Raw genomic sequence first — 15,116 nt, 5'->3', positions numbered from 1 at the left:
TGGAATCACTTATTTATAGGAGATTAGCTTTGACAAAGAGAAGAGATGCCTCTATGTGATTCAGGGTTGAAGTTATTTTCATGATATGAGATGAGAAGAAGAGGGAGCTTGAAGTGAATGCTTCAGTTTTTCAGTAAAATATGGGACAAGATTTTGAGCTGAGATGATATGTGTGGGCTTAGATTATGGGAGGTTTAAGGAGGGATTTAAAAAGTTTGAAATACCTACTGTGGTCATTGTGATAATGATGTAATTAGAGAAGTGTGAAAGAAATGCTTAGCAGTAGTGAAAGCCCAATTGATGTTTATGTATTTGTGATGGTATTAGTCAGAACAGTTGCATTATTTCCTTTACATTTGTTTGGTAGCACATATATAGGAGGGAGGGCAAGGGATGGTCGTAGTGATCCAAGATTGAAGCTTGGCAGGGTGCTGACTAGCAATGTAATAAAGGGGTAAAGGACTCAAGAGTAGAGCACACTGTAGAGTTGAATTTATTCACCAAGGGATTAAGTTGGGTAAAAGAGGTGAGTGTAGCTAGTGCAGGAATACTGGCTTCGGAGAGAATTGAAAGGCTAAGAAATTGGAGCTCATGGTAGAGGTGAAGAGTAAAGTTTGGTACTGGAAGGCATATGGAAAGCCAGTAGATTGTAATCAGGTAAGGGAACTTCATAATTTATGAACATGGAAGAAGTACATTATGGTAATACATGTATCAAGGGTATGGTCATCTTTGTGTGTGATTGAGGGTGGAATAGTAGATTATGGAATGATAAGTTGGGAAACTAGGAAATCAGGGTTTTTGATGAGGAATCAATATGTTAAAGTTTCCTATTATGAGGACAATAGGTAGGGAAGAGAGAAAAACATGAAAAAGGAAGAGTGGCCAAAAGGTCAGGAGATAATATTTATCAACATTTTGATTGATTGCTAATATTGCTTGAAAGAACCTCAAAGAAAGAGAAGCTATTGAATGAGTGTGATAGAAGAGTCTGAAATTAGTAGAGCAAGGATTATTCTGATTCCCCCACCATTACCAATGATTCAGGAGTTTAAGTGGAAGTGCAACCAGAAAAGCAGGCTAAGGAAAATGTATCATTAGGAGAGAGCCAGATCTCAGTGAGAGCCAGAAAATGGAAGGAATGGGAAAAGAAAATATTTAAGATGAAAGTAAGCCTGTTGGTCATGGATCAGGTATTCCAGAAGATACAGTGAAGCAATAGTTTTTGGTTGGGACTCCGGTTTTTAGCAAGTGGGAAAGGACAAGGTAGACTAAGGAGAATGAACAGAAAAGAGAGGAAATGATTGAGAGTGCAATCTACTAGTATAGATAAAAGTAGTCATTTTTTGCCATTTTAAATAATCCTGCTAAGCACATCTTTTTAGATTTTATCTCAGTTACTTTCCTGGATATAATCCTACAAGTGGAATTATTGGATCTAAACAAGTCTACACACAGCTTTGTTATTGTTATTCTTGTTCGTTATTTCCATATTATTCTCTGGAAACGACCTATGGTTAACTCTACCCCAATTCTATCTCTCTCTCGGTGTGTCTCTGTCTGTTTGTCTGTCTCTTCCCTTCTTTTGCTCTCTCCTTCTCTCTCTTTCCTTCCTCCTCTCTCCCTCCCTCCCTCTTCCCACAGCCCTTCCAGTATGAGCTGTACTGTTTTTATTTCTTTTCCTGTGTAATAATATCTTACAAATGTTTTGGTTTTCATTTCTTTAATACTATTAAAAATCTGTATTTTTTTTTCCATGGTGCTGTTCTTTTCTTCCTTTGTGAACATGGAATAGATCATATAGTTCACTCACTCCATGAAAGGTGAATCCTCTGTAAAGACTTTCTAGAAATTGGTCTCTTGACCTTTTCTTGATTGCCTCCAAACAGGCAATTCAGCCTATTCTTTTGTTGGAAATTTTATGTTGAGCTGAAATCTACCTCTGTTAATTCTACCCATCTCTCATATATATATATATATATATATATATATATATATATATATATATATATATATATATATACATATATGTGTTACAGCTTTTTATTTACAAGACATATGCATGGGTAATTTTTCAGCATTGACCCTTGCAAAACCTTCTGTTCCAACTTTTCTCCTCCTTCCCCCTCCCCCCAGATGGCAGATAGGCCAATACATGTTAAACATGGTAAAGTATATGTTAAAAAATATATATGTAATATATATGTATACATATTTATACAGTTATCTTGCTGCACAAGAAAAATCAGGTTTAAAAATAAGATAAAAATATCCTGAGAAGGAAAACAAAAATGCAAGCAGACAAAAACAGAGGGAGTGGAAATGCTATGTTGTGGTCTACACTCATTTCCCATAGTTCTTTCACCGGGTGTAGCTGGTTCTATTCATTACTGAACAATTGGAACTGATTTGGTTCGTCTCATTGTTGAAGAGGGCCACGTCCATCAGAATTGATCATCATATTGTATTGTTGTTGAAGTGTATAATCTTCTGGGTCTGCTCATTTCACTCAGCATCAGTTCATGTAAGTCTCTCCAAGCCTCTTTTAAATCATCCTGTTGGTCATTTCTTATAGAACAATAATATTCCATAACATTTATATACCACAATTTATTTAGTCATTCTCCAATTGATGGGCATCCATTCATTTTCCAGTTTCTAGCCACTACAAAAAGGGCTGCCACAAACATTTTGGCACATACAGGTCCCTTTCCCTTCTTTAGTATTTCCTTGGGATATAAGCCCAGTAGTAGCACTGCTGAATCAAAGGGTATGCACAGTTTGATAACTTTTTGAGCATAGTTACAAATCGCTCTCCAGAATGATTGGATGCATTCACAATTCCACCAACAGTGTATCAGTGTCCTAGTTTTCCCACATCTCCTCCACATTCATCATTATCTTTTACTGTCATCCTAGCCAATCTGAGATCTACCTATCATATTATCTTCCACCTGAGGCTAAGCTGAGCAAGTTATTTCTTTCATGTGACAGCCCTTCATCTGATTAAAAGATGGTGGTTATATCTTCCCTAAATCTAAGCTTTTTTAGACTGAACATTTCTTTCTTATACTTCTCTTGTTGGTATGGTTTTGTTCTCATTATTATCCTGGCTAATATAAATTCTAGGTCATCAGATATTTCTTTTAAGATATTTTCAGAACTGAAGTCTAGTTGTTGTCAGGTAATGAAGGACACATAAAATTATCACTTCCCTTGTTCCCTTGTTTATAGATTTGATCATTTGGCTGCATAAAAGTATCTAAACATTACTTTTTATTCCCCCTCCCCAAGTAATTGTCCAATTTAATAGTTTCTTTTTAAAAATTGAGTGTTATTTTCATGAAGATCTGCATTCTCTCTCATTTCCACCCACATTGAGGAAAGTAAGAAAAACAAAAACTGTTAAGACATTTACAGTCAAGGAAAAAGAACTCTCACATTGGCCAACTCTCTCCCCTCCCCCCCAAAAAAAGTGTCTATCCTGAGTCCATCACTTCTGTCAGTAGATGGACAGCATGTTTCATCTTGAGTCTCTTATTATTGTGGTTGTGTCATCTTGTTTTCAGAGTTCCTGAGACTTTCAGAATTGTCTCAAAATATTATTTTTGTACAAATTGTTCTTCTGGTTCTACTCACTTTATTTTGCATAAGTTTATGTGTATGCATTTTATTTCTTTCTGAATACACATAAATCTTCCTCTTTTCCTGCGCCTTCTGATTTAATCAGTCATCTAGTATTTAATAAGCACTTATTGTTGGCCCAGGAAATATGCTAAGTGTTGAGGATGTCTAGGAAAGGAGATAACATGCAAATAACTGTATACAAGCAAGTTATATAAAGGACTAAATTGGAGATAATCTCAGAGGAAATTTAAAATTAAGAAAAAGTGGAAAAGGCTCCTGATTTCTTTCTACACATCTTCTAATAATCTGGATTCTCCTCTCCCTCTCCCTCTCCCTTTCCCTCTCCCTCTCCCTCTCCCTCTCCCTCTCCCTCTCCCTCTCCCCCCATACATCTACCTAACTCCCACATACACTGTGTATGCCCACATAACACCTGTCCTGAAACCGACCACACCTGCTTCTCAACCTCTTTCCTTAGCTAGATTGTTCCCATTCTCACAAAGGCTAGGGAATTTTGTACCATCAGCAACAAATTCTAGTAGTAGTTTTCCTAATGGTCTACCTGTACAACCTGTTTCTATTCAATACATCTCATTTTTAGACCCTTAAAAAAAGTTTTAGTTTATAATTTTTCATTTTAGTCATTTCCTATATATCCCCATTCCATAGCCTTTCTTTGTAACAAAGAAAAATTTTTTAAAAAGCAACTGACAGAATGACTGTCTCACAACATATGCAACATTTTATTCCCATAATCCTTCACCTCCATGTCAAATAAAGAGAAATATATTTTGTCATTTCTTTTCCAGTAAAAAAATTGATCATTGCACTTAATCTTAGTTCATCTGCCTTTTGTCGTTATATATATTGTTCTCCTGATTTTATTTTATTTTTTTGCTTTGTATCAGTTCACATGCATCTTCCCATGTTTCTCTGAATCAGACCTCAACTTTCATGGACCATTAGCAAATCATCAAGTACATGGAACTCCCGTGGCCTCCCTCACTGATTAGGCACCACTCTAATCTTCTCGTCAACACAAATCATTTTGAGTGAGTTTCTTCTTTGGAAGATGTCTGCTGTTCTCTAATACTATCTGTTCAGTTGATTATTCTCAGTTTTCATTTCAGAAGGTAATACTTTCTGATATGGTTTCAAATTTTTGGGTGTTTTGAGTCTGCTGCCTTTCTTTAACTGTCTCTACATGCATTATATACATGAAGGGAGAATTACATAACCCAGGAGAAGTACTTAAGATAAAATGGTACAGGCTCTACTCTGCCAGTTCATTCTATAATATTTGACCATTTAGTCTGTCATAAGGTCAAGAAAAGACATTTTTCCTGAGACAAATCCTTATAGATGTGCCTTTGAGTAGAGTAAAAAATATATATTTTTTTTATTTCCTCTGTTTATCCCAGGGCAAAAACAGACTAAATTTTTTTTTTTAAATATTCAAATTGGAATTTGAAGGCCCTGATTCTAAGCCGCCTGTCCTAAGCAAATGTGCACTTGCACGTGCGTGTGTGTATGCGGCTTCTCTCCCCTCTCCCCCTCCCCAAACACAGAGCTGGTTTTCTTTTTCCATAGGTTTTTTTTTCCCAACTTCTCCACTGAGAAGTTGATTCTTTCCTGCTAGTTTTCCCTAACTTTGATTGTTTTAATATTTTCTGCAAAACTCTAGATAGATATTGTGGCATCTTTTGCACAGTTCTGACCATAACACTCCTCTACTCAATAAATTCCAGTGATTTCCTGTTGGACAGGGATTCTTAATTTGGGATCTGTGAATTTTTAAATTTTAATTTTGATAACTGTTTCAATATTATAATTGATTTATTTTATAATCTTATGTATTTAATTTTTTGCTTTTAAAAACATTCCAAGGTGCCATAGACCTGATAGTGACTATGAGTTCTTTGAGAGCAGAGATTGTTTCATCTTTTTGTCTTTATATCTCCAGTTCCTAGCACAGTGTCTGGCACATAGTAAGCGCTTAATAAATGTTTGTTGATTGACTGATAATCAGTGTATCCTTTCAGGAGTATTGTCTGGGAGCTTATCTCCTGCTTATTCTATTGCTGATATGAGATGGTCCCTGGCTCATGCTCATGCACATAAATATGGTGGCCTCTGGTGGTAATCATTGACTTGGTTAGAAGAGAACACTTTATTGTTATATTTATTGGTTATCATGGATTCATGACATTGTAACAGACTAGTTAACAAAGGGAAGACTATTTCAATCCACAATGATTTTGTCTTTAATCTTTTGCCATTTCAGTTGCCATCTATATCCTCTACCCTCGATTTTCTAACAGTTCCCTCATCAAAATTGGTTCAGTTTTTGGTTTACATATGCTGTAAACTCTGTTACCTCAAAGACTGAATTATTCAAAAGTTCTTTTGTCTTCTGTAATTAAGAAATCTTTTCTTCCTCCTAAGGTTTCACATACTTTCACTTTGTAAATTTTTTTGTTCTACTATCTATCCCATAAATTTCTATTTATGTCTGGGGGGAAAATCTCCTGAGAAACAAACAAAATTAATGGAAAGACTACGGAAGTGTCTATCTATCTCTTTTAACAATGAAATAATGGCTTTTTTGGTTACTAATTGAGGAAATTATTCATTAAATCTTAAAAGATAGATCCTATTTGTCAGCAGTTTGGGTTTGCATGATTGATAATAAACTGCTCCATATTGGATATTTTGGGCTCAAGAGCACAAGTACTAGTTAGTTATGTAAATAATTCTACATATTGACAAAACCTCAATTAGGTTATCATTGAACAGGTGTCTTGTATGTCTAATGACCAAATATTTGATTTAATTTGTTATTTTAAAGGGCATTTATCAGTTTTATTGGTTCTTGGTGGTGATTTATAGGAATAAATATTAGTTTTTATGGATTATCAACTACTAAGTGAAGCTAGCTTCTGAAAATTGGTGATTGTTTCAAAAATAACAAATTAACTTTATGAAATAATTTAAATTAATTCATTTTAATTTTTAAAATATATGAATTTATTGGATTCTTGCAGTTTCCAAAAAGGGCTGTAATTCAACATTAGTCTTAAGAAATTTAAACCGTTGCTATGATATTAGGAATACTTTAAAAACTTTCTTTATTCTTAGTTTTTTTATTGTTTTCTTTTAAAATATGGCTAATATAGAAATATTTTCTATGACTGCTCAGGTATTTGGAACTGAGAATTTTAAAAGACAAATGTTAAAAATTTTTGTTTATATGTAATTGATTTTAAAAATTTTTAATTTTAAAATTTTATCATAGGATCATAATAATATTCAAAGACATATATCTATAGTAGAATATTGACCTTCAGTCAGAAGATAATGTTTCAAAGAATACCTTAGATACCTGCTAGCTAGCTGTATAATCATAGGCAAGTCATTTAGTTTTTTAAAATCTTAGCTTCCTCATTTCTAGAAAAAGTGAGGATAATAATAATTATACTATATATTTCTCAATGGTGATTTAAAAAAGGACTTTGCAAACCTTAAAATACCATAAAATGTCTGGCATTATTACTAATGCATGGTTCCAAAAGCATTAGTATATAATTTTAAGCTATTGCAAGCTTTTGCAAAACCTTGTATTAAAAGTTTTCTCTCAGCCTTCCATCCTCCCTAAATATTATTGGTTTCTTTTGTTTTTATATCTCATTCATTCCCAAATAAACATCATCAAGCATCAAGCCTTTAAACCTTGTAACAAAGAAAAAAATGACTTAATAAAAATCAGAAAAAAAAAAAAAAAAGACAAATCAGCTGAAACATGAGCCATATCTGATATTATCTGCAACCTTCCACATTCATAAGTTCTCACCTCTTATGGAAGGAGAGGGATATTTTTTCTCATCTCTTTTTCCAGATTCAGCTTGATCATTATAGTTACACAGCATTCAGTTTTATTTTCTTATTTTCCTTTCCATTTTCTTTGTTATAATTATCATGTATGCTTAGAAAATATTTAATGCCGTTTCATTTTTCATCATCATCAACTTTTTCCAGCATATCCTTCTCTTTTTCCTCTTTTTTTATTTTTTTATTTTATCATTATAGCTTTTTATTTAAAAGATATTTGCATGGGTAATTTTACAGCACTGACAATTGCCAAGCCTTTTGTTCCAATTTTTCCCCTCCTTCCCCAGATAGCAGGTTGAGCAATACATATTATATATATTAAAGTATAAATTAAATACAATATATGTATACATGTCCAAACAGTTATCTTGCTATACAAAAAGAATCGGATTTTGAAATAGTGTACAATTAGCCTGTGAAGGAAATCAAAAATGCAGGCAGACAAAAATAGGGGTATTGGGAATTCTATGTAGTGGTTCATAGTCATCTCCCAGATCCCTTTCCTCTTTCAAAGAACAAAAATTTAAAAAGAAGAAAGAAAAAATTCAGTAGAAGTAACCAGTACATTGAAAGAGCTATACATTCCCATAGTTTCTCATTTCTGCAAACAGGGCTGTCTTATTTTATTTCTTCTTTGGAGTCAAGCTTGGTCACTATAATTTCATGGTATTTAGTTTGGATTGTTGTTTATATTGATGTAGTTTATTTATATTGATGTAGTCATTATATATATTGCTTTCCTGGTTCTGCTTTACTTAATTTTGTATCTGGTTTTATAAATCTTCCTGTGTTTCTCTCTATACTTCATAGTTTTTCTTATGGTATATTCCATTATATTAATGGGCTACAATTAATTTAAGTATTCCCTAATAAGTGGTCATAAGTTTTGTTTCCATTTTTTGTTACAACAAAAAGCACTACTGTTATTATTTTGTATGTATATTTTTGATGTATACTTTTCTCTTTGATCTTCTTGGGATATTATATATATATATATGTGTGTGTGTGTGTGTGTGTATGTATGTATGTATAAAATTTATTAAGCTTTATGGATTAAAGATAGGGACATTTTAGTTATTCTTAGCATAATTCCAAATTATTTCCCAGAATGGTTAGACCAGTTTACCGCTTCTGAGTTTATTCATACCTTCCATCTTTATTTTACTTTCATTTCTTATACTTCCTTCAGATTGAACGCTCCCTTTTGATAAAGAAAAATAAACAAATTTGATAGAGACCATCTCTGAACAATATCCAGTACTTTGTCTTAGTAGTCCCCCATTTTTTTCCATGTCTTTTTTCTGCAGAAATGTCTCATTGATAACATTTGTTTTTTATAGGCTAGTCATTCTTTGATATATTCCTCCCCATTTAACTTTCCCATGTAATAAAGAAAAACATTTAAGCAAAACTGACAAAATGATCACATTGCATATGTTGCATATGCAGCATTCTGTTCTGTTTCTTTCCCTTCCTTCCATCCCCCTGCCCAGCCTCTTCCTCATTTTTGACATATCTCCACTAAAAATCAACTGAATCTGATAGAGAAATACTCTTTATTGTAACAATAAATTAGATCAAATAGTTGGTCTTTATCAAGATATACAAGAATATAAATTAAAATAATGTGAAGATGATTGAGATAAATCAAGGAATAACTAAATAATTGGAAGGCTAGTTTTCATCGTGACAGTGACATATAAATGGGAAAATGGCAGCACTGTTCTAGCTAATCTTACAATTTGACATGATGCCAGTCAAAATGTTATTAGATGAGTAGAATTAGATTAAGCTGTAATAAAATCCATATATTAAAAAGTGAGGCAGAAGTATTACTATAAAAATGAAAACTGATAAGGGGGACTAGCACTCCCAGAGCTTAAAATGTATCATCAAATAATTATGAAAATTCCTTGGTCCTATTGCACTTAAAATTAAGGTAAACTAAGGCATAACAATCTGAGTACATTCAGTTTATTACAAAAGTGTGAATTTACTAATTAATAGAATCTCAGATCCTAGAGCAAAGCTAAGATCCTTCATGAGGGGAACAATTCTCTTATAGTTCTGATAAGTGTAGAAATTGGGAAGGCTAACATTATAATTGGAAGTAAATATGAGTGGATGAAAATTGGATGTGAGGGCTAGCAACAACTCCCTTCCTTCCTTCCTGTGACTAAGAAATATTCATTGTTTGAGCCCAACTATATCTTCAAGGATAGAGATAGCAAATTAGACTTTTGGATACCAAAACAGACATAATTGAAGCATAGCTTGGTTTTGTAAAGATACTAGAGACAAAATTCTGGTGTGTCTACTTGCATCTTTTAAGAGTAATAGATTTATTTCCTTGACACATGAATATAAGAATAATTAACAGGAGAATTGCATTTCTAACTTGATTCATTATAGACCACTTATTAAGTTCAGGAACAAGAAATAATAATTTGTGCAGTTACAGGACAAAACCAATTAATTGTAAACCAGATCAATTGAAAAAAAAAAAGAATCTATTGGATTATTTCCATACTAAAATAGCGTAGTGAAATTAATCATAAAGGAACATAAGAATTAAAACTCAGAATGGTTAGTTAGCTTGAAAATCCCATGTTAAAAAACACTGGCAAATGGAAATACTATTCAATAAAATTTGATAGAAAAACTGTTATAGACTGCTGGTCTGTCAAACTAAATTCTTGTTCTTTCCTTCCAAATTCTTCTTTTGAATTTTCAAATTTCTTTTGAGTGTACCTCTCTCCTTCCAGTCATCCAGGTTCATATCCTTGGCATTATCCTTGATTCCTTATTCATCCCTTATATCTAATTATTTGTTCATCTTAATCATTACTACTTTCATAACATATATCACACTCTTCTCCATCTCTCTGCTTATATAGGCACCACACTAGTGTAGATCCTTTTCAGTTCATTCCTTGGCTATGTATTAATCCAGTTTTCCTCTTAACTTCTTCCCTCCCTACTCTATTCTTATTTTCCTAAAACATGGGTGTGATCATGTCACTTTGCTGCTTGATAATCTCTGTTGGCTCCCCGTTGCCTCTAGGATCCAACATAAATTTCTTTGTTTGGCTTTTGAAGTTCTTTCCATCCTGACTCTAACTTGCTATTATATATTATGCTACTTCCTATACTCTGCAGACTAGCTAAACTGGTCTTGATGATCTGCTTGCATGGCATTCCCTTTCCTGTCTCTTTCCCTTTGCATTGGCATTTCCTGTGCTAGGAGTGCACACCTATCTCATCTTATTTTTTTTCTATTAAATTTATTTTTAATACACATTGTTTTATGAATCATGTTGGGAGAGAAAAATCAGAGCAAAAGAGAAAAACCATGGGAAAGAAAACAACAACAACAACAGAGAAAAGAAGTGAATATAACATAGGTTGATTTACATTCCAGTCTCCATAGGTCTTTTTCTGGATGCAGATGGCATTTTCTGTCCAAAATCTTATTGGGATTGCTTTGGATCACTAAACCAGTGAGAAGAACCAAGTCTTTCATAATTGATATCGCACATTCTTGCTGTTATTGTGCACAATATATTCCTGGTTCTGCTTGTTTTGCTCAGCATCAGTTTGTGCCTATCTCATCTTCTTAGGCTCTCTTATTTCCTCCAAAACTCTGCTCAGGGATCAGCTTATATAAGAAACTTTTTCTCATCACTACCAACTGTCAGGGCTCTCCCCTTTCCCCTAAATTAACCTTCTTTTTATTTTGTATAAGTAAACATATCTCTATTTTAGTGTGTATGTGTATATATATATCTATATCTATATATATCTATCTGCCTTACCAGTCAAATGTCAGGTTATGAATATGACAGATTTATGTATGTGTTATCTCACCTGTCTCACTGTAAGGACCTTGACAGCACCAACTTTCCATTTTTATCTTCATATTCTCTGTGTTTAGCATAGTGCCTGACACCCTACAGTAGGTGCTTTAAAAGTGCTTGTTGATTGATTGAACTACATGAGAGAGAAGGAAAGAAAAAAAAAGAATTTCAAACTGATCTAGAAGGGGACAAAGAAGAAAATCATTTTCTTAGCTTGTATCTTATTTATTAATTCATTTTTTCACTGCCTTTCTAAATGCTAGAGGTTTTCTGCATCTGTTACTTATTTTGATTGCTTATTTTTTGTTAAATATGTAACAATAAGAAGTTAATAGTTCATAAGTCTCTTTTTAACATACATCAGTGAGTTGAAATTTATGGGACTATCAACATTTTATTTTCCTTTAACAAGTTTCACAAGGAGTGTACCTGTATGATCTTGTACTATTAAAGGGGACAAATATAGGTTTATCTTTTTTTCTCTTGTATCTGAAACCAAACACCTTAATTCTCTCTATATTTGAAAAATTACTTGTTGATAAAAAGCAACTTATTTGGTAGCTGATGATTTGAACAATAACGGGAAGTTCCATACTAAGAAATAATTACTGAGTTTAATCATAATTTGTAAGGGTGGATCACTCACCACATTTATTTCCTTCTCACAGGTAGTGCCTTTCTTAGTGCCATTTTTCTGGCCTTAGCAACGTACCAGTCTCTGTATCCCATCACCTTGTTTGTACCAGGGCTGCTGTATCTTCTCCAGGTAAATTCTTGACTGGCTAAAAGTTAAAATTGCTCAATATAAATGTAATTATGTCTGTACTTAAGTCCTTCTGGCAAAATTTGATGCTCCTCATGATTTTTCTAAGATTATGATCATATGCTATATGTCATATAAAGCCAGTTTGAGTCAAATTAAATTAACATGCATTTATTAAGAGATTCTTATGTGCTAGGCACTGTACTAAGAACTCTTAAGGAGCTTCTGGATCTGATGGGGAAGATCATATGCAAACACCTATGTACACATAAGATCAAGCAGTAAGGATGCAGTACCAGATTATCAACATGGAGCCAGAAGACCTGAATTTAAGACCCTGCTCTGTCATCTACTGGTTGGGTTATCCTGGACAAATCACTCCCTCTATTTGAACCTTTTTTTTCTTCTTTTATAAAATTTGTTCTACATGACTTATAGGAATATGTAAAGAAAGTGCTTTGTAAACAAGTGAAATTTAGACTATTATAGTAATTATTGTTGGATAACATCTGATTATTTAGAATGTTGAGAAATTTAGGAGTGAGCACTCAACTTTGTATAAATAATTTCTATTAATAGTGAGTGTTAATATATGCACATATATGTGTGTGTATGTGTGTGTGTGTGTATATATATATATATGTATATATATATATATATATGCATTCATACATATATTTATAATGATGATGGTTAAATAAAGATTAACTTTCTAAAATTCACTCAGGAGAGTTTAAATCCATTCACAGCCTCAGCACTATTTAATCTGCCCTGGAAACTCATCTTACAGGTTAGAAGCATCTTAGTAGGAGATTCTGCATGTGTGAGATTAAAACCTAAACTTAGTGTCTTTAGGCCTGTATCCAGATAAGTACCTTTTTCTTTTCAAAATAAGGAAACAAAAAGACTGTTCCAACTTTGGAGAAAATAGTTTAATATAGAGAACAAAATTCTGGGTGGGGATAAAAATAACTTTGTTCTCCTACCTCTGCTGATGATTTATGACCTTGGGTAAAACCACTTGCACTTTTAGGCTCTTACTTTCTTGCCTTATATAAAATGAGGAGGGAGTACATTAATTAGGACATCATGAAGGGCCTTCTTAAGTCTAACAAATTTCAAATATTTAGATCCAGAGTTAGGAAAACAGTCCAGTCACATATCAAAGAGACAAATGGTACAGTGAAGGAGAGAAGATTACTTGGAAAGTACTGGATAATTGTTAGATTTTTGCTGTTATTATGTTGGTAGCCTCTACCATTAATAATAAAGATCATTTGGAGTTTTAAGCTTCTTAAATCACATTACTTTTCTAGTCTGTAATTGGGGAGAAAAATATTCCTTTAAAAAATATTGTATTTATTTATTTTTTTAGATTAACAAAATTAATTTTTTTTCTCTTTTCTATCTTTTCCTTCTTCTCTCAATTGTCCTTTTTATGAGAAATTCTATGAGAAAACATTCTTGAGAAAATTAACTGTGCCTTGAAACCTTGTAATTGAAACTTAAGCTTAGCCTCATTAGACCTCTACCCAGATCTGTACCTTTTTCTTCTCAAAATAAGGAAAATAGAGAGACTGTCTCAACTTTGGGGAAGATAGTTTAGTATAGTGAACAGAATTTTAGATTAGGATTCTTTTGTAGTTTACTTACTAATAGAAAGGAAGGATGTTACACAGGCATTTTTTTTTTAATATAAACATGTTTATATATTTAACATTTTACAGGAAGAATATTTCTAACATTCACATTTTCTAATGGAAACTCAATTTACTTCATGTGGAAAACTAGCATCTGTGGCCTCACAGTTTGGGGAGCTGATCCCTTACAGCTAAGTTCATTGTACTCATGAGGAAAGTTATACTCAGAGAAAGGAAACAACTTTAATAACTGTCCAGAAGTCACATAGCTAATCATTGGCAAAATGTGAACTAAAAAGATTCCCAGTTCAGTATTCGTTCCCTCTTTGTTCTCACTGTGGTGATTCAGAGCTGTGAAATGAGAAGGTATTTTGTCTTTTCTTTTGTGGGTTAGTTTTTTTTTTTGTTTTTTTTTTAAACTTATTTGCTTGTGAGGCCGAGATACAGCTTGATGATAGACCTGAGATGTGTGTTCTGGCTTTGTCTCTCCTAATTGTTTTCTTTGTGCTCTCTCCTAGCGGCAGTACCTTCCTGTGAAATTGCAAAGCAAAGCCTTTTGGGTCTTCACAGGACAATATATTGTGATGTATGTGGGAAGTCTGGTGGTTATCATCTGCCTCTCATTCTTCCTCCTCAGCTCCTGGGATTTCATTCCTTCTGTTTATGGCTTCATGTAAGTTATTCTGGAGTCATTGAGATGAATTGAATGCTAATTGGCTTAAGTGATCTAAGAGGAATCTCAGGAGACGGCCCACATGAAGATGTCTAATATATCTTTTATAGAGCAATGATAAGAGGGCAGATAGTCTCTTAAGACATTCCTAGAGACTTCTGGACTTCTAATTGGCTTAAATAAGTTTTAGTATCAATGTTATACTGAAATAACTAATAACTCAACATTTATATAGCAACTTATGGTTCCAAAACCCTTTATAAAATTGTTATTCATTTTGCTTATCTGATTCTTTGATCTTTGTGACACTAATAATGTAAGTATTATTATTCCTGTAATACATATGTGGAAACTGAGGTTCACATAGAGATCAAGTGACTTGCCTGCAATTTTCCTTGTACAATTATAGAGCCAAGACTGGAACCTATAGGTATTCTGATTCTAGATCTTGCTCTTTTTCCACTACAGTCTGCTACTTCCTATTTGGCTCAGTGATCCTTATATGACAGAGGTCTTTCATCCCTTTATCATTCTGATTGCCTTCTTCTGAAGGTACTTGAGTTTTCTAATTTTCTTCTTAATATGTGGTACCTAGAACTAAACTCAGCACTCTAGCTGCCATCTGACAAGTATCAAGTACATCTGGGTTTATGATCTATTCCATCATT

The 15,116-nt window shown here is 33.3% G+C and overlaps 1 protein-coding gene across 4 annotated transcripts in view; it reads left to right on the top strand.

Annotated features, from left to right (window-relative positions):
* The window catches only part of PIGU (phosphatidylinositol glycan anchor biosynthesis class U), a 142,893-nt gene that overhangs the window by 85,659 nt on the left and 42,118 nt on the right, over positions 1-15,116 (top strand). For all 4 annotated transcript variants that reach the window (XM_074292451.1, XM_074292448.1, XM_074292450.1 and 1 more), the window contains 2 exons: positions 12,041-12,138; positions 14,294-14,448. In XM_074292451.1, the coding sequence (XP_074148552.1) occupies positions 12,041-12,138; positions 14,294-14,448 (253 nt within the window). The remainder of the gene's footprint in view (positions 1-12,040; positions 12,139-14,293; positions 14,449-15,116) is intronic.

The sequence above is a fragment of the Sminthopsis crassicaudata genome, chromosome 2 (assembly GCF_048593235.1).
Source record: "Sminthopsis crassicaudata isolate SCR6 chromosome 2, ASM4859323v1, whole genome shotgun sequence".
NCBI lineage: Eukaryota > Metazoa > Chordata > Mammalia > Dasyuromorphia > Dasyuridae > Sminthopsis > Sminthopsis crassicaudata.
The sequence above is the reverse complement of the archived record's forward strand: the minus strand, read 5'-3'. Positions and strand labels throughout refer to the sequence as shown.